This window comes from Phyllostomus discolor, chromosome 12 (assembly GCF_004126475.2).
Source record: "Phyllostomus discolor isolate MPI-MPIP mPhyDis1 chromosome 12, mPhyDis1.pri.v3, whole genome shotgun sequence".
Taxonomy (NCBI): Eukaryota; Metazoa; Chordata; class Mammalia; order Chiroptera; family Phyllostomidae; genus Phyllostomus; species Phyllostomus discolor.
The window spans coordinates 63,968,188-63,994,880 of NC_040914.2; the positions used below are offsets into that span (position 1 = coordinate 63,968,188).

The 26,693-nt window shown below is 46.7% G+C and overlaps 2 protein-coding genes across 4 annotated transcripts; one reads left to right on the forward strand and one right to left on the reverse strand.

Moving 5' to 3' along the window:
• Window positions 1-71: 71 nt before the first annotated feature.
• Window positions 72-19,081, reverse strand: DHX38 (DEAH-box helicase 38). 2 transcript variants are annotated; one of them, XM_028534752.2, is made up of 27 exons: window positions 18,808-18,947; window positions 16,533-16,874; window positions 15,987-16,174; window positions 15,234-15,335; window positions 14,549-14,693; window positions 14,275-14,393; window positions 14,038-14,114; window positions 13,387-13,542; window positions 12,732-12,893; window positions 12,414-12,521; window positions 11,971-12,083; window positions 10,354-10,491; window positions 9,823-10,009; window positions 9,493-9,678; window positions 8,991-9,131; window positions 8,534-8,644; window positions 8,327-8,443; window positions 8,026-8,133; window positions 7,507-7,619; window positions 6,597-6,805; window positions 6,331-6,485; window positions 5,720-5,875; window positions 5,490-5,624; window positions 5,173-5,298; window positions 4,455-4,550; window positions 1,911-2,032; window positions 72-545 (listed from the first exon to the last, which is right to left on the reverse strand). In XM_028534752.2, the coding sequence occupies exons 2-27, from the start codon at window positions 16,853-16,855 to the stop codon at window positions 461-463; spliced, it is 3,678 nt and encodes a 1,225-aa protein (XP_028390553.1). In that variant the 5' UTR covers window positions 16,856-16,874; window positions 18,808-18,947; the 3' UTR covers window positions 72-460. The 2 variants fall into 2 exon arrangements, with proteins under 2 accessions (XP_028390553.1, XP_028390554.1); XM_028534753.2 differs by having other exon boundaries at window positions 73-545; window positions 18,937-19,081.
• Window positions 18,272-26,141, forward strand: TXNL4B (thioredoxin like 4B). Of its 2 annotated transcripts, none has more exons than XM_036012126.1 (4): window positions 18,272-18,283; window positions 22,304-22,473; window positions 23,850-24,001; window positions 25,597-26,141. In XM_036012126.1, the coding sequence occupies exons 2-4, from the start codon at window positions 22,342-22,344 to the stop codon at window positions 25,760-25,762; spliced, it is 450 nt and encodes a 149-aa protein (XP_035868019.1). In that variant the 5' UTR covers window positions 18,272-18,283; window positions 22,304-22,341; the 3' UTR covers window positions 25,763-26,141. The 2 variants fall into 2 exon arrangements, with proteins under 2 accessions (XP_035868019.1, XP_028357597.1); XM_028501796.2 differs by lacking the exon at window positions 18,272-18,283 and adding an exon at window positions 19,220-19,480.
• Window positions 26,142-26,693: the final 552 nt, after the last annotated feature.

Below are 26,693 nucleotides of genomic sequence, written 5' to 3' on the forward strand. Positions count from 1 at the left end.
GTCCTGCCCATCTTATCTTTATTATGTGATTTAGGGTAGTAAAGGAAAAAGAACAGTCAGAAAGGCAGTAACATTTTACAAATAATAAATTTATTTCCAAATCCTGAATTACAACCAAATTACAATTCCCTCTAGGTATGTTTTACTGCTTTACACAAGAATGTTAAAAAACATAGTCAATGGCCACGTCATTTACACATCAGCGTCCTGGGGACAGTTTATTTGGCTACAATGAGTCCAGCCACCTCTCGCAGCTTTTCAGCTGCTCCGTGGCCCTGAGCCTGCACTGAGGAACTCCTGCTTCCTCCCTGGCAGAGCCCTGCCCTCAGCAGAAGCTTCTTCCCCAGGGGCCGTGATGCACACAGATGAAAGCACAGAGATGAAAAGGTTTTGTCAGCAGGCCAAGGGTGGTGCTGTCGCTCAATACCTCACTCCCATGCTCTGCAGGTACAGCCTCAGCTCATAGCCCAAAGCGGGCTGGCGTGCGGCGAGGAGTCATGGGCTCCCCTTGCTCCTTTCGACCAGGAGTATAGATCTTTGTAGACCTGGAGACACAGAAAGAGGGGTTAGGAATCACTGCTGCTCACTCCAACCAGCATTCACAGCAGAACCAGGAGCCTGAGGCCTCACAGTGTCTAGCTGGTATGTGAGCAGGCTTTGGGGCTGAAGGGGCTTCTCCCCCAGCACATTTCCACTCCCCTGCCATCCCCATTTGTGAGTGGGAGCAGAATGTTACCTCATTCTGATATCTACTAGGGCGCGTTGCAAGATAGATCATTTAATGACTCCTTTCATATCCCCTAGGTGAGCTGTGGAGGTAACCTTCCATCCACCTCACCAGGCTGCCACTCCAGCTGCGTCTGAGACTCTGGCTGGCCTTTGTTCCTGGGAGGTAATCTCTAAACCCTTGGGATTTCCTAAGGAATTGGAGTGTCTGTGATACATGGCAGGAAGGCAGGGATGTGGGGGGGCTCAGACCACATATGATAGTTTATGCTAATAAGATGATTGAGGACTAGGGGCCACCAGGCTAGAAAAACCAACCAGGTGATTAGAAGGCTATGCTTTGAACCTAGCCTCTGGGGAGGGAAAGGGGACTGGAGACTGAGTCAACCACATGGGTGCTGACTCTGTCCACGTGCTTACTTGTGAAACCCCAATAAAACTCTGGGCACAGAAGCTCGAGTGAGATTCCCTGTTGGCAATACTCTGTGCATACACACCACTGTGTCAGGAGGTTAACGCGGCCCTGAGGACAATGGAAGCTTTGCATTCGGGACCCTGCGGGACCTCACACTATACATCTCTCCCTTTGGCTGGTTCCAACTTGTATCTTTTTGCTATAATAAGACAGTAATCAGAAGTATAGTACTTCCCTGAATTCTGTGAGGAGTTCTAGCAAATTATCAAAACTGAGGGAGTCTGCAGGGGTCCCCAATCTATAAAAAGTTGGTGAGGGGTGACCCCGAGTATCCCCCAGCTTGCAGCTGGTGTCTGAAGTGAGGTCAGTCTTGCGGAAAACTGTGCCCTTCACTGTGAAGACTGACTTAGCTCAGGTGCCTGCACAGACGCAGAAGCCTAAGGCTCTCCTCCCCTCACCACTGTGCTTTCCAAGCCCTGGCCTGTCAGTAAAGCTGTGAGACTTACTCTGTTACTCCAGCCCACCTCAGGCCCCAAATACAACACGACGGACAACCACCAGGAATTGCAGATTATCACCACCCCTTGAAAGTGCATCCAGAACTCCTCCATGTGTCCACATGTGACCATCATCAACTTCTGTCACCAATACTTCTACCCACTCAACTTAAAATACAACCCTGGATCAGGGCCTAGTGGATCCATCAAGCTGGTCCCTGGAGCTTCCAGAGGGACTCTCTCCCAGCCGGGGTCCCAAGGTCAAAGCTCACCTGACACTGCCCAGGGGGCTGCGCTTTTCCTGCTCCTGCCGCCGGGCTCGCAGCTGCTCCTCAGCCAGCGCCATCTCTTCCTCCATGGCAGAGGCTTCCTCTTTGGCCCGTCGGCGGTTCTCCTACAGAAGGGAGAGAGAGCTACTGTGGGCCACTGGGGACCGGTGGGTAAGAAGACCTTGTCTGCACCCATCCCCCCGCTGTAAGCCAGGTACTGTGTAAACCACACCAGCTCCCAGAGGCAGCCCCACACGGCTCCCTGCCCCAGCACTCAGGCCAGGGCCTGCTTTTCTCACAGATTCAAAATAGGCACTGGATGACTCAGTCCAAACCCTGTCATGCCTCAACGCTCCATTCAATGCAGTAAGTACTAGTATTTTTCTTAAAAAGTTCATAACTACTCCACAAAGTAAGGAAATAGGGAAGATGTTACAACTGGCTGAAACGCTCAGACAGAAGATGTGTGCAGGCCCAGTGTGGGGAGGACTGAGAAGGGGGAAAGCAAAAGCCCCACAACATTCTGCAGCCCTAAATAATGGCTCTAGATGGTGGCCACCGATGGACACTGAGACCGTGAAGAGATGGAGTAGCAGGCAGAGAATCTGTAATGGAGGAATCAGGTGGAACCACTGGGCAAGCTCAGCAGTGGCATCAGTGGGACCACCAGCCCTTCTGAAAGGATCTAAAAGGAAGCTCACCTGCATTTGTGCATCCTTGTCCACAACAGCTCAACCTGAATCTAATCAAGGCTTTAGATGAACTACTAGTTCACAGAAAGTACACGGGATAGAGGCACTCGTTAAACACCTTGAGGAACCAATGGGCCCAAAACTACATGGAACATTCTACAACAAGAGTCCCAGATCTATGGGCCATGGACTGGTGCCGGTCCAGTCCTGTTAGGAGCCAGGCCACACAAAAGGAGGTGAGCTTAAATGTAATGAGCTTGAATCATTCTGAAACCATCTCCCCTACCCTGGGCCATGGAAAAACTGTCTTCTATGAAACCGGTCCCTGGTGCCAAAAAGGTTGGTGACTGCTGCTCTACAAGATAAATGACCTGGTTTCTGCAATAAATCAGTATCATAAAAAGCAGTGAGAGCAGAGCCTGCTCTAGAATAAAAGACTTAACACGTATTACAACAAATTTCAATGTTTGGATCCTAATTCAGGCAAGCGAATTACACAAAGTTATCCTTGAGATTAAAGGGGAAGTCTGAATAAGGACTAGAGCCTTAGGTGACACTAAGGATGAATTCTGTTGAGTGATAATGGCATGGAGGTCATATTTTAGTTTTTAACATCCTTTTAAAAGTACAAAGTCAGGTATTTAGGGATGAAAAAAACATGGTGTCTGAGATAGGCTTTAAAATATTTCAGGAAAAAGGCCCACTGACCCTCAAGGCACCTGAGCCCTCACCACCAGCCATCTCCACAGCCACCACCCTGCCGGCCCCCAGACAGCCTCTGCTCTCCTCCTGCACTCGGCCCTGCTGGCAGGCCCAGCGTGGAGTCCACCCTTCCTCCGCTCTGGGGCTTAAGGGCAGGCCCACAGCTCCTCTGCTCCCTAACCTCCTCCTCCCCGAGGAGAGGACCGCCTGGCATTCAGTGCCCCTGCACATCCTGTTTTGAAAAACCTTCCTCAGCCTGCCTATCAGCAGTGAGTGGCTGGCCCAGCTCATCCTTCCAGAACCACCCCCACCCCCTAGCCCCACCCCCCTGGGCTGACTTGCAAAGGCAGGCCAAAATCCTGGAGGCCCAATGCTGAGGAAACCAGAACCCACCAGGACACAACTGCAGGAGAGACAGTGGGTGCATCCCCCACTTAGATGCCTCCGGGATGCCTTGAGCCCATCCCAACACACACGACAAGGGCATGTGAACTCTGGAGCAGTTTCTACAAGGCTCCAAAACATCCAGTTTCTCGTAAGAAACGTCAGTGGCTGCCCAGGAAGCGGTGCCCTCCCCCAGGGCATAGGTTCTCATGCCCACAGCAGGAACTGGCCCTCCACAGCCTGTGCTAAGACCAGCCAGGGGCTCTGAGGAGGGGGAAGAGGCAGCCAGGGAAGCAAGGGAGACCAGAGGCGCCTCGAGGCTTGGGTGAGCCAGTGAGTATATGTAAGAGACAATAACAAAAACACATCATGAGGGGCAGAAGAAAGCATTCTTCGTGCATTCCTTCTAAAAATAAAGTACAAAAGTACAATAAAATATTCCAGAGGAAAAAAATGGATGTTTGGAGGGGGCAGGGAGTAATCAAAACAAAATTGGCAGAATGTTGATAATTATGGAGGCTGGGTGATGAATTCATTATACTGCTTTTTTTCCCTCTTATGAATTTCCTCTTATTTGGACTTTTTAATAACACTTAAAAAAAAACAAGGCAGTGGGTGTGAGGAAATGGGACAGACCAGCCTGGGAGATCACAGTCACTGTGACTGGGAGACTAAGAGGGGTCGGACGACGATGTGTCTTCAGTACCGGGCTGAGGGGAAGTGGATCCCAGGGGCAAACAAACCTTCATGAAAAGTGCAGGGCCCTTACCTGCCGAGACTTTCCTGCCTGTTTCACGCTGTAGAACATGGGGCCCAGCTCCGCCAGCCACTCTCCGTCCACAGCAGTCACACACTGCATGTACTCCTGCAGGCAGAAGGGCCACAAAGTGGTGGTCACAGAAGGGCCACGTTTCAAGCGGTCCCTCCCAGGGGGGCTCTACAAGAGGAGATATGTGGAGGGGCCCTACCTCCCAGCCCTCTGAGGCTGAAAAAGGCAGGGGAAAGCCTCAGAGACTGGAATTTTAATCCCTCCTCCCACCAAAAGACAGAAAACTGTACTTGAACAACAATTTAAAAAATTTTGTTTTTAAATCCTGGCATTTTGAACTACAAAGACCACATTTTTAAAGTCATTAAGACTGGCTAACCCAGTGTCAATGTCAGCCATAAACTCCTTTTAAACAACAACAAAAAAAAAGTAAAGAAAAAAGAAAACGCCCCACCTTAGAAAACTACTTGAACAACACCACACGGGCTGCTCGTCCCAGGCAGTGAGTAGGAGACTCCTGCTGGCACAGCCAAGACCACTGTGACTTAGAGGTTAACTGGAAGTTTCTCCAAACCCTCAACTGAAAACCTCCCTCAGCTCCCAACCAAGCACGTGGTCTCAAGCTGCCCCAAGTCAGCTCTCACCCCAGAAGGCTGTGAAGGGGCCTGGCCCAGCCGTGTGGGCCTATGTCATGCCAGTCACCGTGAAAAAGACTCACCTTGGTGGTCATGACCAACTCGTGGTACACTATGTAGTCTGGGGTGTAGCCCATTCCGAAGAGGGAGCTGGTGGGGTGCAAATGGCAGGGCATCCCCGTCCGGATATTCACGTACTCCCCGATTCCCTAGGGAAGAGACACGACAGGTGGCCCATCAGGAACACGCTGCTCAGTTGGGCAGCCACCCTGTCCCTTTAATACTGTCTTGACAAACTCGTGGGGAAGCCCAGATCTGCAGAATGGTACATGAGAAAGAAAGAACTTTGCCCGTGTACAAGTATCAGGCCAGGAAGGGGCCACAGCTCCAACGGGCTCACCTTGAGCTTTGCCGCCTGGTGGAAATAGGCAGCACAGATACACTTCCTGACGATGTCCCAGTCGGTGCCACACGAGGCCAGGCTCATCCTCTGCTGCACCATGATGTCCTTGAGCTGAGCCCGCACCTCCCGGACCTGGAGCAGGACACAGGCAGGCAAGGATGCAGCCTCCTTCCCGTGCCTTCCACCCCTCATTCCAACATCCCGCTTTTCTGGGCCAAGGCCCCCACCTTCCGCATGGCTTTGGCATGGATAAAATGATCATTACACCAGATGGTAGAGTAATTATTGTTCTTCCACTGCAGGTAAACATTCAGGTAGGTCAAATGATCACTCTCGGGGACAGCAAACTTCTCCCGGATTTGATCACTCTCCTCCTCTCGGCCCTAGGAAGGAAAAAAGGACCTCTAAACACAGGGGAGCCCAGGCTCCCTGAGAAGAGGCTGGAGGTCCGCACACTATCACTGACCCACACACACAACTTCAAACACATCAATACAGTGCTCTAACGATATGAGAAGGATAACACAGTTTATAATAAATATCCTAATATGTGAGAGTTCAGGTTCAACCATACTAGAAGACAAAAATTGCTCTTGCACATTTTCAAAACTCTCCAAGAAGCACTGACCGAGCCCATCGCACCTCCCTACCCCAACCCCAACCTGCTTAACTGAAAACAGCAAAACTGTTCTTTAGAAACAGTTGGTCCTCTGGATGATTCCTGTCCCTCCATTTCATCTTAATAATATGGAAACTACTGCCCCTCTAATCTTTCTCGAGCCCATAACTCCCCCTGAGGCTTCTGGGGAGAAAGGAGAGCTGGACACCATCTCCCCACCTTGGGCCTGTAGAAGATGGCTGGGACCGAGAGCATGGAGACAATGAGCAGGATCTCAGAGCTGCAGCCCATGTCACATGATACAATGAGCATCTTGGACAGGGCTGGGTCCAGCGGGAACTCCACCATCAGCCGCCCAGTTGAGGTCAGACCACCTAGGAGAAGGGAGCCAATGCAGACATCCAGTGAACACAGTGCAATACACAGGGGAAGAACCCGGCAGCCAGCGCCCACAAGGCCCTGCCCGGCTCCCAGGGCAGCAGCACCTGTGTTGTCCAGGGCTCCAAGGATCCAGAGCTGGTACATGGAGTTGAGCATGTTGTCTTCCGGGGGCGGGTCCATGAAGTGGAACTGCAGCAGGTCCTGCACCCCCAGGGACTTGAGCAGCAGCACCACATTTGCCAGGTTGGTCCTCTGGATCTCCGGCACCGTGGTGGTCAGGAGCTCATTCTTATAGGCGCTCTGGGTGTAGAGCCTGCCGAGGAGAAGACCAAGTCCCACCACACTGCCCGCGGAGCAACGCCGTCTCAGCTCCTCCCTGCACGTGCACCCGCACAGCCAGGACAGATGGAAGCCACAGGCCGGAGAATTTCTCATTTCTTCCCTTACCCCTCCCCCTTTCTCTATGAATTGCAAATTTCCACCTATTCAAAACTCAGTCTGGCCAGTTTACCCTTCTGCTAGAGTATCCTACATGATTGTTTAATTTCTGGAATCAGCAAGCCTGGGACTACAATTGTAACTGGGTTTTATTTCCTTAATATTTTTCTGTATTTTCTGGATTTCTATAGTGAATACATAATTTTTGAAAATCAGAACCAAAAAGAGTAATTGAAGATGTAAAAAAGAACCAATGGTGTAAATTGTTCAGATTTATCCTGAGGAAAAACATGCTGTAATTATTGGTCTTTTCCTGCAAGTACATTCAACGCAGGCCTGCCTAAAGCCTCAAACCGCTCAGACCTCAGAGCTGCCTGGAAAGGCTTCTCCCACTCAGCGGCACATGATAAGAGGACCAACAAATGGCACCCTCACCATCGGTCCCCACCTCCGGAGCGGCCCTTGGGCCAGAATATCTCTGCTGGATCACAGTCCAATACCGGCAGCCCCGGCCCAGGCCCCACACTCGGCAATCCCAGCGCCGCCCCTGGAAGCAGGCTGGCACAGGGTTCCTACCTGAAACACTGACCTGGGCCCGTCCTGCCGGCTCGCCCCGACCTCTGGTTGGCATTGGCCTGGCTGATGGGGTAGATCTGCAGAGCATCCATGCCAATCCTGGGGTTGAAGACCTGGGAAGGGGCAGCAAAGAACTGATTAAGGATAGAGTAAGGGGACAAGGAAAAGGGAGGCAGCCTAGAGACAAAGACAAACCCTGGTGGCTGCTATACATTGCAGAGCAAAGTGTCTTAGCAATACAGACAGCCATCCTTTCGGAGGCAGGATCCTCTAGAAATTCCCCCAGAAACACCAGCTCTGTGATCTCTATTGAATTTCTTAAACTGTCTGCCTTGTCAAGTAACCACAAGGGTTAAATGAATCAAGCACATAGCAAATTCAGAATTCAATAAATGTTAGTCTCTTAAACCAGCACCACGTTCATGTGAATCCCTCGTTGGAGGGCCAGGGACCCAGGGCCTGCTTCTCACCCGACTCAGCTCTGGGTCCCAGGGTCCTGGCACCTGTGTCTTTTCTTACCTTTAATTTGCAATAACCAGAATCGATAACAAACATGATGCCGTCAACAGTCAGAGATGTCTCGGCAATGTTGGTGGCAACAATACACTTCCGAACACCATCCGGAGCCTGTGGCCGGGCAGGATGTACAGGGAGGGAAAGCTGTAGGCCTTCAGGTAGCTAAGACCCCACCACCACCAAAAGGAAAGAGTGTACCCCACCCCTGCCAGAAAAGTAACTCCTACTCTCTCTTGCCCTCCTTTGGGAGAACCCAGGAGGACCCAAAGGTGAGAGCCCAGAACAGACATTCTCGCTGTCACACCTTCTGGAAGATTTTGGCCTGCAGGTCAGAAGGCAGCTGGGAGTAAATGGGCAGCACAGCCAAGGCGGGTGCATTCTCCAGTTCTTCCAGGTGTTCCACGATCTGGTCTGAGGTGACCTGAAGACACAGTAACTGTGAGACACTGGAGTCCCAAACTATCACACGCAGGATACACATTTTCATCATGGTCACGACCAAGGCACTCACCTCTATGTCCTCCTGTCCAGGCATGAAGATGAGGATGTCCCCAGGGGCCCCTGACAGGTGCACTTGCAAGGACTGCTTCACTGCGGCCTCCACGTAATCCTCCTGTGGGGTCTGCAACACCAGCCGGGGACACCATCAGAGGAAGGTGTTGAGGGAAATGCAGGCCAGGCACCTCTCTGGGAGCCAGTGACCCAGTCACTAGTCTGGGGCTAGAAACAGACTTTTAGGACTGCCACACCTGTACACGAGCTTACCTAACCCCCCTGGTCCACCCCAAAAAAAACATAAAACAAAACACACCCAGAACACAGTCCTCTGGCTCTGAGCCCAGGAGCTACAGGCCGCCCCATCTGCCTCACGGAACCCACAACCCTTTTCCCAACTCAGTACCCTATCCTGTGCCCTCCAACTTCTCACTAGAGCTTTGGGTCAGTTCAAAACAAGGAGGTCCCAGTACCTTGCTGAAGAGGATGTCAACAGGGAAGGTACGACCAGGGATGTGGAAGATGGGAACATTCCCAAAAAAGGCAGCAAATTTATCTGCATCCATAGTGGCCGATGTGACAATGAGCTTCAGGTCTGAGCGCCGAGCCACCACCTAAGAGAAGAGGGCGGTCAGAAGCTTCCCCACGAGTTTGGGACCCTTGGCTTCTGTCCTCTAGTCTCATCAACATTATTCCCAAATAAGAGAGAAGCCAAAGCTGCCAAACTGGCACACAGATGCATAACAATCCTGAAGCCTGAACCCATGTAGCCACATCCAAGAGAACCATAAGTCATTTAGCTGAGCAAGAACAGAGTAAACTATATTACCACACCTGCACCCAGCAACCTGGGAGCCTCGGGACACTCTGGCCTGACAGGGACCTTGTCAGGTTCCCCAAGAGAGACCCCAGCCCATCTGAAGCACAGTGATTGCTAACCACTGACACTGAGAACCTGGACCCCACAGCCCTCACCTCCCGGAGCAGCCCGAAGAGCACATCGGTGTTGAGGGAGCGTTCATGTGCCTCATCCATGATGATGGCGCTGTAGTGATCCAGGTCCGCCTCCCGGAGGGACTCTCGGAGCAGGATCCCATCAGTCATGTATTTGATCAAGGTGTTTTCTGAAGTGCAGTCTTCGAAGCGAATGGCATAACCCACCTGGAGGTCATAGGAGTGATGGCCCACAAGCTGTAGTACCAGCTTGCCACTAGCACACCCATGCTGGGTCTAGCCCTTAACAGATCAGCTCAAACAGACAGAAGCTACCAGGTAATAACCACAGTTCAGCCCTCACCCACTCACCTCCTCACCAAGGTTTCCCCCCATCTCTTCACTGACTCTCTTGGCCACTGACATGGCTGCCACACGCCGGGGCTGGGTGCACCCAATCATCCCATAGTCTGTGTAACCGTCTTCATGCAAGTACTGGGTCAGCTGAGTGGTCTTACCACTCCCCGTCTCCCCAACCACGATCACGATGCTGTTATCTCTACAAGGGAGAGAAGGCAATGGGCAAATCAGCCGGGGGGAGCGGGGGGCACGGACAACCACATCAGCCTCCAAGAAGATGCTGCTACCTCCTATCCCCATGTCTGGCTGTCCAAGGAGCATGCTTGCTAGACAGAATTTCCCTGGGAAAACAGCCCTGTACCGAGAAACCACACGTCTAGAAGGTTTAAACAAGTGAATGATGACAAAACAATGCCATCTTGCTTACTTTCTCTTCTCCATCAGATGTAATGCCCAAAAGGAAAAGAGCTAACAAGTAAACATAGGAGACAAAGGGCACACCCCATCCAGTACTGGAATTCCCAAGCCCTGGGACAGGGTTACCTAATAATAGTGAGTAGTTCCTGCTGCACAGCGAAGATGGGCAGGTACTGCCTCTGCTCCAGAATTGACTTCTTCTTTGCGAATTCGCTGCTGGCCTCGCTCTTTTTCTTCATGTGATTTGCAAACTTCTGCTCTGTCCTGAGAACACACAGAAGCTTAAGCACCCTGCACAATTTCCCACATTTTCCTTCCTGATTGGGTTACTGCCCTTCTCCCTACACCGCAGCATGAGAACTACTTCAACCATAAATCTTCAAGACACTAGATGATCTAGGATGCTTCTCGCCTCCTCCAGCCTAAGGGAGAATTGCTACATGAGAACCCACCACCCACAACACACCAAATACCCCAGTGAAACAGTTAAATAGGGATCGGAGGTGTTACAGATTAGCAAGTGGGCAAAGTCCCTGACTTGTCTTCTTCAGCCAGAAGACGAGCTGAAATCACCTGACACCGAATACCCTCGGGCGATTTCAGCACAACACTTAAGGGGCTACAAGGAAGAGTGGTGGCTGCAAAGGCGCGACCAGGGACAGACCTCCTCCCTCATCTTGACAGGACGGTGCAGTCGGTAGGCTTCTTTTTCAAAGACTTGTGAGAATAGTCAGACTTAACATTTACCTATTTCTGAAAACACTTAAGTACCTGACACACGTACACTTCCCAAGACGCGAAAGCACTGTGTAGTCTTCCCAAGACTCCACAGCAAGAGGATACCAGCCCGGTGCAACACGAGTCCACAAAATGTTCCCCCTCCCCCTCCCAAGACTTTTCCTCTGTCAACCTTCCTATTTGTAATTCCCCAGTCACTCTGGTCAGCTAACTATTAACATCGAAGGGATTAAATTTCCTAGAGACTAACAAGAGCTGATCAGCAGTACCAACTTCTCATTTGGAACACTTCTCACAAGGGTACAGAGAATAATCAGATGACAGTTCAAGAGGACTTTCGAGTGTTCGAAGGATGAGCTTCAAAAGAGACTAGAGTCCCGATGCCTATCCATCCCGGGAGCCCCAATAAGCACTTACACTGGCTTAGATACCAATGTCACTTATCAAGTCACTACCTGATAAGACACACCTTTCTATTTTCGAAACTGTCAAAAATAGTTCTTCCTTATATTGAACTGAAATCTCAAGGGGGCAAAGCCCACCTTCCCATACTGAATATCTGAAAGGCACTTTAGCAGACTGGCTGAGGGCAGACTCCTAAGCTCGACTGTCTAGGTCTAGTCCCCCCTCTACCGTTTACTAGCTGGGTGACCTCAAACAAGTTATTTAACCTCCCTGCGCCTCAGTCTCCTCACTGAAGTGGGAATAACAGCACCCATCCCATGGAAGGAACTGTGGCGAGAATTCAGTGAGCAAGCACATACGAGGTGTTCAACACTGCCTGGCACAGAGGAGGCTCCGCCAGTCGTAGCAGCAATAGGAACAATGTCTAGGGAGAGCTGAAGATGGTAGAAGAGAGACACCAGGAGGAATGGGCCAGAAGAAACCAGAAGATTCAAAGTGAAGTCACCTTCCTACATGAGCCACGGATTTTATCAGTTCCACCACAAAGGCCTTTGAGGGCCCCAGTCTTTGGAGCCCAAGACTGCTGGGCAAGAAACGTACCTATAGTCCACTTTACCATCTTCTGTCAGTGCTTTATCTGGCTCTTCCTCTTTTTTGACGCCCATTATATCTCCCAGTTTGGTTCCAGCCAGTTCCCAATGTTTGTGCTGAGCCTGAAAAAGACAAGAAAAGTAAGTCTGCTCCATCCCATGACACGACCGTGTTCAGGAAACCCAACCCCACTTTACAGACTTCATCTAGCAGCAGGTGGTAAATTCCCACAAGGCATTCTGTCTTCACCCTTAGGCTCCCAAAGCATCAGGCCCTGAGGTTGTCCTGACTGAGGCCCTGGTGGAGGAAGGCAGTGCCCTCCTCCAAGGGCTGGTTCTTGCTCTGTGAGTGTCCTTTAGCTTCCAATACAAACCCTACCTATGAGGTCTGATATGGTTTTTAAAAAGAAAAAAATATACAGACTCCCCAGCCCCAGGTGACAAGAAACCAACCTTCTTGCGTTCCTTTTGCTCCCTGTGCTTCCGCACTGTTTGGCTGCCTTTTCGAGCAATGATGGCCAGGTCAGAAGTGGCATCCTTGACTGGAATCACAGGCTCTGGCTGCAGGAGGTTGAGGGAAAGAGAAATTCCCACTGATCTCTAATCTCAACAAGAAGGTCCATTTCCCAAAAGCCCTAGTGAATGAAAGGAGTGGCGACCCCATCGTGATGGGGGAGCACTTTTCCCCCTTTCCTTCCTTTCTTTCTTTCTCTCCATTTCCACTTGAGGTCTTTCTAAGCTTTCTTCTCTTGGGACACAGAGGAACCTCACCTGCTTGGTGAAGACAATGCGCCCGTCCAGGAAGGGAGGCACCAGGTTATGCACCATCAGATGCACCTTGGCTGCACTATCCTCTTCAAAGTCCTCGTCCACCTCTAGCCGATGGACCACGCCGCTGGTGAGCATGCGGTTGGTCTCCCAGCGCTCGTTATCCTGTAAGGACACAATGAGAGGCCACTCTCAGAATGAAAACAAAAGGTCATCCTGAAAGGTCACCAGGAAAGTTCATACATCAAGCCCTGACAGAAGGGCCATGGGGGCCGCAGGGATGTCACAGGCCTCTCTACCCTGTAGCTCCTTAGAGGAGTCCCAAATCATCTGCAGTGCTGTTTTCAAGAGGCAGCACTTCACACCTCAGTCAGAACCTCTACAAGGACACACAAATGGTGCCATGCCCAGCACCCTTCAAGGAAGTACTACAAAGAGAGAAGTTCCAAGTTGGGTTTGGTTTTTTGGGGTTTTTTTTTATGCTACTGGAAATTTGCACACCCACCCCTCCTCTACCTCCAGAGTAACAACTATATGTGGTACTTCAGCAACAGGGAGACAAACTGTGCTGTCAGTGCAGGCACATGACCTGCTGCATCTCCCACATGCCCCCTGCTCCAGCTGAATCTGCCCCAACTACTATAGGCAGCAGCGTCACCTCATTGATCTGTCTCCGCTGAGCTGAAATGCGCTTCTGCTTCTGTTTATGCAGATGCTGCTCCCGCCTCCTCACGTAGTCCTCGGAGGAGTAGGCCAGGGGATTGTGGAATTCGTCATATCCTTCATCCATCATGTACCAATCCCGGTCAGCTTGCTGCAGTGCAAGAGACAAAGCAAAGGGAACAAGGAAGAAATCAAGTTTGTGCACCAGACATGGCCAGAAGAGGTGGAAATGTTGGGTAAGAAGTCACTAGTGCAGTGGAGCAGCCCCTGTGAGGGGCACAAGAGGCCACCCAGCTCTAAGACAAGCCACCTAGGAGAGAACTACGGTGACCTATTTAAGACTTTTTATGGCAGCTCATCAAGGCAGCACTTCTTAGATTTACCACATGGTGGCACCAACACACAACTAGAAAAGTTAGGTCTGTCCTGCACTGGGTGAAAAGCGTCATCACAGAGCCTGTGCCTCTGGAAAGAGACTCCAGAGTTTTGGGACTGGACAGGGCTCAGCTTCCCTGAAACTGTCATCAAAGTCCAATTCCACTAGAGCGTCACTCACGTCCCTTGTGCTCTGGCACATCCTGTCACCCATTCATCAATGGATGGCCACCATCTTTCATTCAGTCCCTCACAGACATCAAGTTTTTACCCTCTGGTCATCCTCCCATTGCTGCCGCTCCTCTTCTGTGTCAAATGAAATTCCTTCTTCACCATCCTCACGTCTGGCTGAAGGAGAACACGTAGCAGGTCAGACCACACAACCCCAGCTTATCCCCAGCGGCCACCAACAGATCTGCAGAACAGCACGCTCCAAAGCACAGCTTTGCTCAGCCTGAACAGGATGAACGGCATTGCTTTCCTGCCTCCCACTCCCACACCGCCTTACCTCGGCCCCTGGACAAACGCGGAGTGGACCCTAGGTGTCTTCTGTCATCAGCCCACTCATTGTACTTGTAGGATGGTGTTGGCAAAGGTGTGTCGTCTGAGTACCTGCTCCTCACAGACCTGGGAAATAGTATAACCAGCATCACTAGTCAGTAAGCTGAGACATGTTCCCCAGCTGCCATCTGGGCTCTCCCAGCCCAGAGATCCCTTTGCCCTCATTACATCCACCCATGCCACCCACCCAGGGAAACTGGGTGCTCGGCCCAGAACATCACCTATCCCGATCTCGGCTGGACAGCCGATGGCTCCGCTCAGAATCCCGATAGGAAGGCGTCGGGGAGGGCGATTCCCACTGTGAGCGCCTTGAGGAGCCATAGTTGTCCTCTTCCTCCCAGGTAGACCTTGAAGGGGTGGCTGCATCTGGGGCCACAAAAGACACATCTATAGGAAACATCTCATTTAACCAGGACTTAGCTCTCAAACTATTAGCCAAAAGTCAATTTCCCAAGTTTGTTTTACTATTTATAAACTTTGTACCTATTTGTAATTGGTAGGATGGTTCTGACAATTTTTAAAGGTATCTGCATTTTAACAGTCCAGTTTTCATCTGTGTTTATAACACTTCAAGGAATATCTGATTTGTCTCTGTAAACACAACCCTTTAAATATAAGTAATTCTTTTTAATAAACCTTTTTTCTGATCCCCATCTCCCTATTCTTTCCTGCCATTTGGGAAAGTGGTCAGTAAACTAACCTTTCACCTTGAAGGAGCATTTCCATCGTTATAGAGAAGTCTAGAGCCTTCTCACCCCACTCAGAACCAAATAGTCCAAGAAGTTCATAGTGGAATCAAGAATTCTGTCTTTGCCCACAGCAATCCCTCTGAGGATGGAAGTCGCCCGCCCTGCCTTTTATACACCTGACCCCTCACAAACCACCACCAGCAACGGCTCAGTCTACCTTTAGGTCGGTGTCGCGGGCTCTCTGGTTCATTTCTCCTACTGCGCTCTGACCCTCCTTCCCGCTCCGATCTGCTGCTGTGCCTGCTTCTGTCCCGCTCATCTGTTGAGAGTACACACAGAGCTTAGAAAACATGTGTCCCATCCCAACTGCCACCCTTCTTCACCCTAGAGAAAGGACAGGCCTTCCCACTCACTCACAGGTGCAACCTGCACTGCTCTAATGCGATCCATGGGCTCCTGAAACTCACATAGCCCCATTCTTTCAAGGGGAAAAATAGTTATTGGCTAGAAAGTTTCAAACTCACAGTAAGTTATTTTCCTGTAAGAATTCAAAAAAGAATAGTTACAAGTCTATAGTAAGTAGCTGTTTAATAGTTACAAATCTATAATAAAACTTAAGCAATACTGAGCAAAGCCAGCATCGGATTTTATGTCTGGCTTTGCTCCATAGCACTGTCCTTTCTCTGTCACTGACTACAGTCAACTGTGGTTTCTTAGACATATTACCCATCCTCACCAAATTTCATAATAAAATGAGGACCACGCACTCAAGCAAAGCAGCTAAATTGCAACTAACAGTTCTGAAGCTGCCTGCCATTCCTAAACCCAACAGGGTCAAAACCAGCGAGGATGACATTATGCAAATAGGGCCCCCTAATTTAATGAGTGTTATAAAAACTGCAACAGGAAAGAGGCTGGCATGTCAACCCAAATGCATAATGGGCTATGGAAACTATGCTGGGCAGTCTACCTCTGTCTCTCTTGCGGTCAGAGTCTCGGTCCCGCGATCTCTCCTTCTTTCGATCCTTTTCTTCTTTGGACGAGGCATAGACGCCATGTTCCCGGCGCTCCCGCTCTCTCTGCCGACTACGTTCCCAAAACTCTTCACTCACACCACCAGGATGGGATGGAGTCTCTACCCGAGCAGATCGATAATGTCTGAAACAGGGAAGGCAACTGTTAAAGGGCCCCTCCATAGGACAAAAACCTTGCCCCATAACACCTGTGCCAAATGACTGGCCTGTCCTCTTCCACTCTGTCCCCTGGTACTACAGGATTATATATGGCAACAACCCCAAAGCATGTCTAACCATCATCATCTACTCCCTGGTCTTCTTTGGATGTTCCCACAAATCTGAAGAAAATACCAATTTCTATCTACTTACAATATTATAGAATCATGACAAAATCAAAAAGCTCTACTTGTCCAACAAGAAAACTGAGAGATAAACATGGAACATTATTTTCTGGCCTCCATTTTCAAACCCTTTGGGTCAACCCTTCCAAAAGCCTTTACCTGTCTTTTCGGATACTTCGACCAGACTGGTCACTGCCGTCCTCTTCAGCATCCCTCTGGTCATCCTTGCTCTCTTCCCAGTCCTTGTATGAAGAGATTCTGGACTTCTTCTTGTCTTCCCCATCGTCTTTCTCCTCTCGCTCCCTCCGTTTCATGGAAGCCAACAAGTCCAGTCCCAGCAATGAAGGTCGGGGAGCAGGGGCCTTGAAGACATGCTGCTCACTGGCCGCACTTTTGGTCTTGCAAATAAGACCACCAACCTGAGAGTCCCCATCAGTGCCTTCCAATCTATGGATCGAGGTATCCTCATTGGTGTCCGCCATGACAGACTCTGGGGTTTCCCTGGAAGGAAGACAAACCATTTGATATTGGTCATAAGAGTGGAAAGGCTTGGCTCTGCTACAACCCAAAATAACTGTAGTATTGAACCTCCCCCTAAGACCAAAATTTCTTAAGTACCTCTTCCTAAGACCCTTCCATCAAGCCACTGCAATCTCGAAAGATCATCCTACTCCCACATCAACACGCATAAGAAAGATACACACAGGCACATGCACTCATGCGCATACACACATCCACCCCAAACACCAGGATCCAAGAAAGCATCCCCAGGCCTCACGATGGCACACTTATTAGAGCATGATGTCATCTATGAGGGAGTATAGGGGATTGGAAATCAGAAACCTCAACTGGAATCCAGGCTCTTGGCATTTTCTACCTGTATGAGTGTAAGCAAATGACTTAATCTTTGGTTACGTATAATTTCTGTATCTATAAAATGTAAATACTTTTTGCTTTATCTAATCCATGGAGTTATTATAAGAATCAAAAAAGTATCTGTGAAAGTTCTCTGTAACGATAAAGAGTTACATAAATGTAGTTGTTGCTTTATTCTTGCTATGTTCCTATTCACTGATGGGGTCCCTCACTATTTTTTTCCACGAGTTCTTCTACCTCTCCTCCTTTTGAACTCACAGATAGAGCAGAAATGTCAGTGTATAAGGCTACCATCCATGTGATCCATACTTCATTGGCTTTTTTTGGACCAGTTGTGTATGGCAGTCAAAATTTGTTTAAAAACCCATGTTCACCAAAATATTGATGAGAAGCACTGGGTTCGAAAATAGTGTTTTTGAAAAGTATTTAGGTGGACACAAGATTTCCTGGGACTCTACTTGTAATAAATTCCTCTTTACCTCCTATTACATACCATCCACTTGTAAATATGCACCAATTCTGAGTGCTTGGATAATCCCCTTTCATTCCAACAAGTTGGTAAAGCAAAGGAAGTTTCAAGCAATGGTATACCATCCAAAATGTTTTACACAGCTGTAATTAATATTGCCAAACAGACTGGACACATAATATGGACACAGAAACAGTAGCTGTGTTTTAAAAAATGCCATCAGGTAGAAAAGAAAAGGGAAAGCTGCATATTGGTGACATCTGCATACATGTGAGAAAATCTAAATAAGAAGATAGAGTTATACAGGCTCTGCTCAGAAGTAGTCTAAACTAGATAATATACCCCTAGAATGCCATTCTATGCAGGAGAGAGAACCATGCCTGTCTTGCTGATGCCATACTCCATGCCGATCAAAATAAACGTTTGATGAATAGATGGGTTTAAACCGGTTAAAGGAAAACAGGAAGTGAAACATTATTCTAGAGACAGCAAAGGAAGATCCCAACAACAACGGACAAGGTGTCTGACATCAAGACTTAATTACCTGCTGAGATGAACAAATAAAGTCTTAAGGACCTGGATTCTGGAGAAGGATTAATGACAAAGCAGCTACATTAAGTACGAAAACAACCATGAAAAAAAGAAAATGGATTTACTTCTTCAATTACTTCCCATTCAGTAGTGGGAAATATGGATACAGCAGAAAAGAAAACAGACAAAAATCCCCGCCCTCCTGGAGTCAACATTCTAGTAGAGGAGATCCCGGGGTAGAGATGCCACTAGGACAGAGAAGACACAAGGAGGGTCCTGGGCTCTATCCGTTTGGAAGCGGGCTAATTCGGGTGACGCGGGGGGAGCATCCCTGCATGTCAATGAGGACGCGCCAGGCAGCAGGTCTGACAAGGACAAAGAGGAGAGCCGAGACAGGCAGGACCTGCGCAGCAGCCCTAGGGTAAGTAAGATAAATTGGGTAACGAGGACAAGACTTTTCCAAACCTGCGCCCGAACCTGAGCGAGGGACCGATATCTGCCGCCTGGAGCCGCCATGATTGGCGAAGGGCGGGTCAGCAAGAAAGGAGGAACACTCACCTCACCAAGCCCGACTCTCGGGACCTCCTGTCCCGGATTCTGAGGCCCCGGCGTCGCCACCCCTCGCCCAGATCGCCTTAGAGATCTACAACCCACACCTTGAAAGCTGCCATTATTGTCCCACAATACCTTGTGTGGCCCCTTCTATCCGTCCAAAGAAACCATAGAGAGCAACCCGGAAAATGCCAGTTCCAGGCGCCAAGTATGGGACGAAACGCGACCGGGCCTCCAAGGCTAGAGTGTCCTCCTCTGGGTCTCTCATCAGAGACACTTCCGAGTTTCGTTGCGACCAATCACGGCCTAAGAGGCGAGGCCCCGCCTTTAGTTTGAGACGGTGGGAGAGAAATGGATAGAGGTCGGTCATGTTTACTAAGGGCGGAAGTGGCTCTAAGGCTTCCGGTCGGAGCCGGGGGACGTAGACCGTGACTGGAATAACTAGACCATTGGGGTGTTGAACTGCGTCATCTACTATTCCTGTACGATTTCGTTTTCCTTTTCCGTCTCTTTAAGTGTGCCGCCGGGGGTTGCTAGGCAACAGACCCAGGGTTGCTTCGGATTAGAGTCCTTGTGGCGTTTCCGGCGGAAGAAAGTAACTTCTAGTGTTCTGACTGGGAAAGAGACCGCGGTTGTCGACAGTCTTAAATTGAAGAGGGAGGCAACTTGTACAAATTAAGTAAGTATGGTCTTCCCTGACACAGACATTATTAAAAATTTATCAGTGACCCTTGAACAATGAGGTTTCGAACCGCGCGGTTCGAACCCGTGTTTTTCAAGCGCGAACTGTATTTTCCATCCACGGTTTGGGAATCCGGGTATGCCGCGGCCGGCTTAAGTTCTCCCTGAATTTTGGACAGGCGCCTTAGGCGCCCTGACTCCTGCGATGTTCAAGGGTCAACTATATCGAGTACTTTGGAAAGATAGAGGCCCGCACTCCACTGCAAATAAAATGCACCTGTCCACATGCGGTTAGCCATTGATGGTGTTTGGGGATACTCCTTCCCAGTTATTTTTGTTTGTAAATACGTACATTTATATTACAGTTAGGTTTTGTACCTAGACGATAATGTGGCATCACACTGCTGTATAATTTTTTTTCTTTATCGTGAGAACTTGTCGGTGTCTGAAAAGTTCCGATAAATGTTCACCTCTAACAGCATTTAATGACAGTATAATAGTACATTGCAGGACTGTACTTTTATTTCACCAATCCCCTATTAAATTGTCATTTAAATTAATTCCAGTTTTTTACCATTATAAATGGGATGAATATCCTTTGTATATAAATTTTTGTGCACGTGTCTAATTATTTTCTAAAAACTAATTCTCAGAACTGAAATCGTTGGTCAGAGTATTTCAGCTTTCTTTCAAGAGTTTTCCCTCTAAATTCCAGCAGGAACTATGAATGCCTGTCTTTCATTCACACTCTCCGTTATCGTTTAATCTTTGCCAGTTAAATGGTTTACTTAAATATATTTTTAATTTGCTTTTCTTTGCTTACTGTTGTCCATTTGTACCTACCTTGTGCCTTCTCATTTTCCTTTGCTGTGGACATTTTCTTAGGTGTGGTCGCAGTGTTCCACTCCTGCCAGCATTTATCCAGTGCCCCTCCCCTGTCACTCTTTTGACAGTTTTGCCCTTCTCTCACTGCCTCCTCTTTATCAATAACATACAGGAGTTGCTGTTTGAATTCTAGTGGTGGTACAGATCCATCTTCTCCTTGACTTTCCCTTTCATCAATAATTTGTTCTGCCACTTGCATTTAATGAAGCCCCTTCTAGCCAAAAGTATGCCCTATTACTGGAACAATTTCATTTCCTGTATGAATTTTTATTAACTTATATCTTTAGATTTGTCTTTCACCAAAAAAAGCAGAGAAAGAAATCTTCCCTTTTCATAGCATTAGCCAACTTTGGAACTGAATTTAAAATATCAAGTATCTCAGTGGTTTTCTCATGGATGGATGCAAAAATAAAGCTCTTTGATCAAAGACTTTCTTTTTCTTTTTATCCTCACCCAAGGGCATTTTTTCAGTGCTTTTTAGAGAGAAAACACCAATTGGTTGTGAGAGAGAAGCATCAATTGGCTGCTTCCCGTACATGCCCGAACCAAGAATCCCACACACCCAGACCAGGGATCAAACCCACAACCCAGGCATGTGCCCTTACGTGGAATCAAACCCACAGCCTTTTAGTTATGCGATGATGCTCCAGCCAACTGAGCCACACCAGCCAGGGCTGATCAAAGAGTTTCTTCATTACACAAACAGGAACTTACTGTATGTAGTAGAAGGAACACTAGACTAGAAAGTTAGTGACCTGGATTCTAGTCATTGTTGTTGTAGCTAGAAGTGTAACTATAAGCAAACTAATATGTAAAATGAGGTTGGATTAGGCCCCTTTTATCTCAGTATTTTATCATTTTTTGTGTGTGGCTTTTACACATTTAATGGATTTGTTTGCCATATGATGAGGTGCACCTCATAAGATACGCACCAAGAATTTTTAAGACAGAACTCATGATAATACAAATGTCCATCAATAAAGGACTGTTTAAAAAGTATGGTACATGGATGAGACAGTATGCTGCCATGACAAAGAATATGTAAATTTCCTATATAGAGATACGGGAAGATCTTCATATGTTAGGTAAAAAAGTGTAAAGTGCACAAGAGTGAGTAAAGACATTGTACATGTTCTGGACACCTGCCATTTGCCCCTCTAGATCCATTCTTCCTCCTCCTCTAGCCTGCTCTGGGACCAGGAGGCTTACCAACCTTGGCAGCTCCCTTACCCTCTGGTTCCAGCTGGAGTCAACCAGTGGGAGCATTAGCAGGAGATCAGAGGGAGGGAGAGGAATGGCTGAATCCCCTAACTAGTCTGATATCCTATACAGCAGCCTTCTCCACTCAGCCATTTCTGCCACACAGTTCTGGTTGCTACTCCCTCCCATGACTTCTCAAGTATAGAGGTGGGAACAGCACCCTGCTGTTACTCACCCCAGAGTATAGCACTATAATCTACTCTTTTCATGTACCCAGTCTTAATGGAAGTCCCCCAATTACCAAATTTGAGGATGTCATCTTTTTTCTCCTGGAACACTGGTAATAAAAGACATTTTGGGAGTAAAAGAGGGAGAAAACAGGAATGCATATTTGTATTTTCTAGTGAATACATAATAAAATTCTGGAAGATACATGAGAAAATAAAGTTACCTGGTATGTAGGGAGAAATGGGGCAATAGGGACTAAGTCAACTGAGGGGAGACGGAGGGAGATTTTTCACAGTAAACCTTTCTGTATTCCCTTTTTAACTGGGGGACTTAACTTGCCACAAGATTGTGCATTGAGTGTGTTCCTTTTACTATTTCGATAGTGTTGTATGAAACTCTTTCTTGGTGGGGAAAAAACATGTATATTACCTACTCCAAAAGTTAAATTCATTTTTAATTAAAGACTCAGGCCCCTAATCTGCCTTTAAACATTGCAACTTTATTTCAGGACTGACAGTGGGGGATTACTATTTGGATTATTTCAAGATGAGCTTCCTATTGCCCAAACTGACCAGCAAAAAAGAAGTCGACCAGGCGATAAAGAGCACCGCAGAGAAGGTGTTGGTTCTCAGGTTTGGGAGAGACGAGGATCCTGTCTGTCTGCAACTGGATGATATTGTAAGTGATTTTTTTAAATAAATGGTTTTTATTAAAAATCTATACATTCTTACTTCACCATCTGCAAAGTGCATGCAAGAGCGCAGGCAGAGTCTGGGATATAGCTGTTCCATTGTTAGTACACTTTCTCCTAGAGCTGAACCCCTAAAATCTGTAATTGTGCTGAATCTGTCCTGGATGTACTTCCCACTAGCAGCTGTCAAAGCTCCTCTTTGCCAACAAGGCAATGAAAGACCAGAAACATTATGAACGAATGTCTATGAACATTATTTTATTCAGTGCTCACAGCACTGAGTTCATTACTATTACTGTGTCCAAGGAGAGAAATGAATGCCAGAGAGGTCAGATGACTTCCCATAGGCACAGACCACTAAATTGCAGAGCTGGGATTTGAACTTTGTTTTCTCTGGCTCAAATATGCTTTACTACTATGCTGCTGCATTGTGTGCCTGATGATAATTTCTGACTTTATCGCCCATCTTCACACTAATAAATAGGGAGGGCAACATGGGACAGATTAGGTTTATTCTTATCTCTGTTTATTATGGAAAGAGATTTACCCCAAGACTAAGATTTTTTCCATTATTTCTATTGCTGACATCACTAGGTGGATGGAGTATAAGAATCCTCTTTGCTGTAATTCAGTATGAGTGTGTGATGTGTTACCCTGTGGGGAAAAGAGCCAGAGGATTATACCTTCAGTTGTAGGGAGGAAAGACTACCACTACAGGTCAAGTACAGACTCTGAAGCCAAGCTGCCTGAGTTCAAATCCAAACCTGACTGCCTACGAGCTGTGTGACCAGGGGCAAATTACCTCCCTATGTCTTGGTTTCCTCATCTATCAAAAATGGAGGCGATGATAGTGCATACCCCATAGGAATGTTGTAAGGACTAAGTGAGTCAAAAGTGGAAAGTACTTAGGACAGTTGGCACATACTAAGTGCCATGTAAGTATTTGCTGGGGGTTTTTTTTATAACTATCATTTATGTGGGGATTGGAAGGGAAAAGGTTTGGGGGAATATTGATACCTGTAGTACATATTGACAAGTTGTTTTGTTTTCACTTTAACTGAGCATGGATTTTATAAGTCCATAAAAAGTTTATAAAAATAACTTTATAATCAAAAATAGAGCAAAAAGTGAAGGAATATATTCACACAGTTTATCCAGGGCCCTCTCATAACCCTACCAACAATGATGCAGACTGAATGATAAGGTTACACTCTATCTCTAATGTGGAACTAACTAAAACAGGCCAGATACTTGGCTTAGGAGTTGTTGTTTTTTTCAAACAGAATGTTCTATTAAAATATTCCACAGAGGAAGTATTAGCTATCTTTCATATTGTAACCTACATCTCTGTCCTCATTTGCAGCTTTCTAAGACCTCCTCTGACTTGAGTAAAATGGCTGCTATTTATCTAGTGGATGTGGACCAAACTCCAGTTTATACACACTACTTTGACATCAGTTATATTCCATCTACTGTGTTTTTCTTCAATGGGCAACATATGAAAGTGGATTATGGGTAAGTTAGGTTGACATGAGCTATCATAGCCTGGTAACTTAGCTGTTTGCATGCAGTGGTTGCTCAGTGAGTCTTTTATGGGTACCATATCCTCAACTGGTGTACTCTCTAATTTTTTTATGTGAAACTTCGTGCAAAAAGAGTGTTCTGGTATGACTGGCAAATTTTAACTTCCTACTTAAGTAGGAAAGAATAGTACAGGCTGTGAAGCACTGACCATCCTTCAGTCTAGAAAATATAGGACCATTTTCTTAAAAGTTTCCCAGGAATTTCATTTGAAACAAAACATGTCATTGTTCTTTAACTTTTGGGACTAGTGGGTTGCATTTATAAAAGAAGGGCTCCTTTCAGCAAAGTAAGACATGCTTCTCCCTTGCCAACTTCCCTGCCTTCTGCCAGGAAAGAAGTTATTCTTTTGTTGAATTTATTCTTCAACAAAGCCTGTCAAGAATACATAACGTGAAATCTACCTTAATACCTTCCACTGCATCCAATCAGCATCCCAGTATTTAATATTTATTTTAAATAAATCCATAAATCTCATTATCTCTTGTGTAGTTGAGATATCCTCTTGTCTAGATCTGTGTACCTGCTTTGTCATTATCAGTTTGAAAGAGCAAAAAATATTGTGTGATTTAAGTGTTCTAAAAGTAGTTATTCTCCTATAATATGGCTGATGTATTTTGTGCAGTCTTTTCAGAGGGCGATTTATGACGTAACATACCAAAATTTTACACCTTAAACGTGTGTAAAATTTTTAACACAGCAATTGCATTTTCAGGAATTTATTTGAAGGAAAGTAATCCTGAAAGTGAACAAAATCGGCTCCATGGATACTTACCTCGTCATTGTTTAGGAAGCAAAATACTTAGAACTTAGATGTCCACAAAGGGATACTAAGTACCAGTTTACTCTGATGTTGTAGATGCATGATTAACAACTTTGAAAGAAATGTATGTTAGTTGAAAAAAGCACACTGCAAAATAGTATGTATAATTCCAATTATTGTGAAAAAACACACATAGAGACACACACATATACACATATATACATATGATTGGAGGGATATACATACCAAAATGTGATTTGGGTGGGGAGGGTGTCTACAGAATTTCTGCACTGAGTATGCTTGATTTTCAAAATAATAAAAAAGAAAGAAAGAACAAAAGAAAAGAAAAAAAATTGATGCCCATTACTCAAAATGGAAGTGACTGGAATTTGCAGACCATGTCTAGGGCTTTGCACAGTGCCAAGTCAAACACAACAACAACAGAACAAACTACGCCCATACAAGTACTCAGGGAATTCTCCTTGACAATCAGTTGAGAAGCGATTAAAATACATTTTGAGCAGAAGCTTTTTATATCTATGATAGGGCTTACATGCTATTTCAGTGGCCCACAGCACTGGTTTTAGTCATGTATCAAATGCACCCTGTAATCACAAATGGAAAAATCAATGTTGGGCCTTATGTCCGAAGTCTCCTGACAAGAAGAAAGTAAAAGAGCTACTATTCATGTTGTTTATCCTGAAGGTCTTCAGCAAGTAATTATTAAAAGATCTGAGCAAGGTTGTTTCTCTTCTATGCTATCTAGGTCTCCAGATCACACTAAGTTTGTGGGAAGTTTCAAAACCAAGCAAGACTTCATAGATTTGATTGAAGTAATTTATCGAGGAGCAATGAGAGGAAAACTTATTGTCCAAAGTCCTATTGATCCCAAGAATATTCCCAAATATGACCTTCTCTATCAAGACATTTAGCACATTTACTGTCAAAGCTGAAGAAAGAGGCACATCTCGAGAAGCAGTATTTGAATGCAGCTGTGCTGTTTTTCTGGAGTCCTTCGGAAACAAGCTCAGTGTCCCAGTGGAGGAGAGGTATGACTTGTATAGAAAATACTTCCCAAGTAGAAGACCCCGCCGGGACTGAGATGATGTGGGAAGCCTGTGTTTTCCCCCCACAAACCTCGGAGCGCTCAGGTCAACTGGGATCAACTTCCCCACGTGACTTGTTTGACTTTTCTCTATATTGTGCTTTTATTGTCCCTTAATATAATACAGAATTCTTCTAAACACTGGCTAGTACAATTTGATTTAACTATGTTTATTTGATACACAAGTTAAATGTAAAGAGCAAAAATACTTTCTACCCCATATGTACACACACACATCCCCCTCTTCCTCACCTCACCCTTGCCCATCCCTCCACTCACATATTTATATTCCTCGTGTTGTCTTATTGCAGTCCTAATTATCCCAGTTTCTCTTAGAATGAATAATTCTCTATTGAAAGTAGGCAAGTTCGCTTTATTTTGTGCCTTCTGGCTCAGACTTTGAAAACAGTGTCCTGGTTTGTAAAGTTACTAGCTTTTGTGCTATTAAATTGCCCAAGAAGTGAGACTTGAACTTTTACCATCCAGCATCCAATTTGAGCTAAAAAAAGAATTAATTACCCTTAGTAAATAGGAACAGAACTCTCCCAGAAGTCAGAATTCCACCTCTTACTGTGACAGAAAACTACTTCAAAATCTCATGAATAGAAAGAAATAGGAGAATTGTTAGAAAGAATAGGGGCTGCTTTTCCCACTTGGAAGTGACGTACCCTTTACAGGAACCAATGCAAGCAAGCCATCTGAGTGTTCCATTTCACAAAGATAAGGGTCTTGCTCTTAAAGGTCTCCCAGAAGAAAGG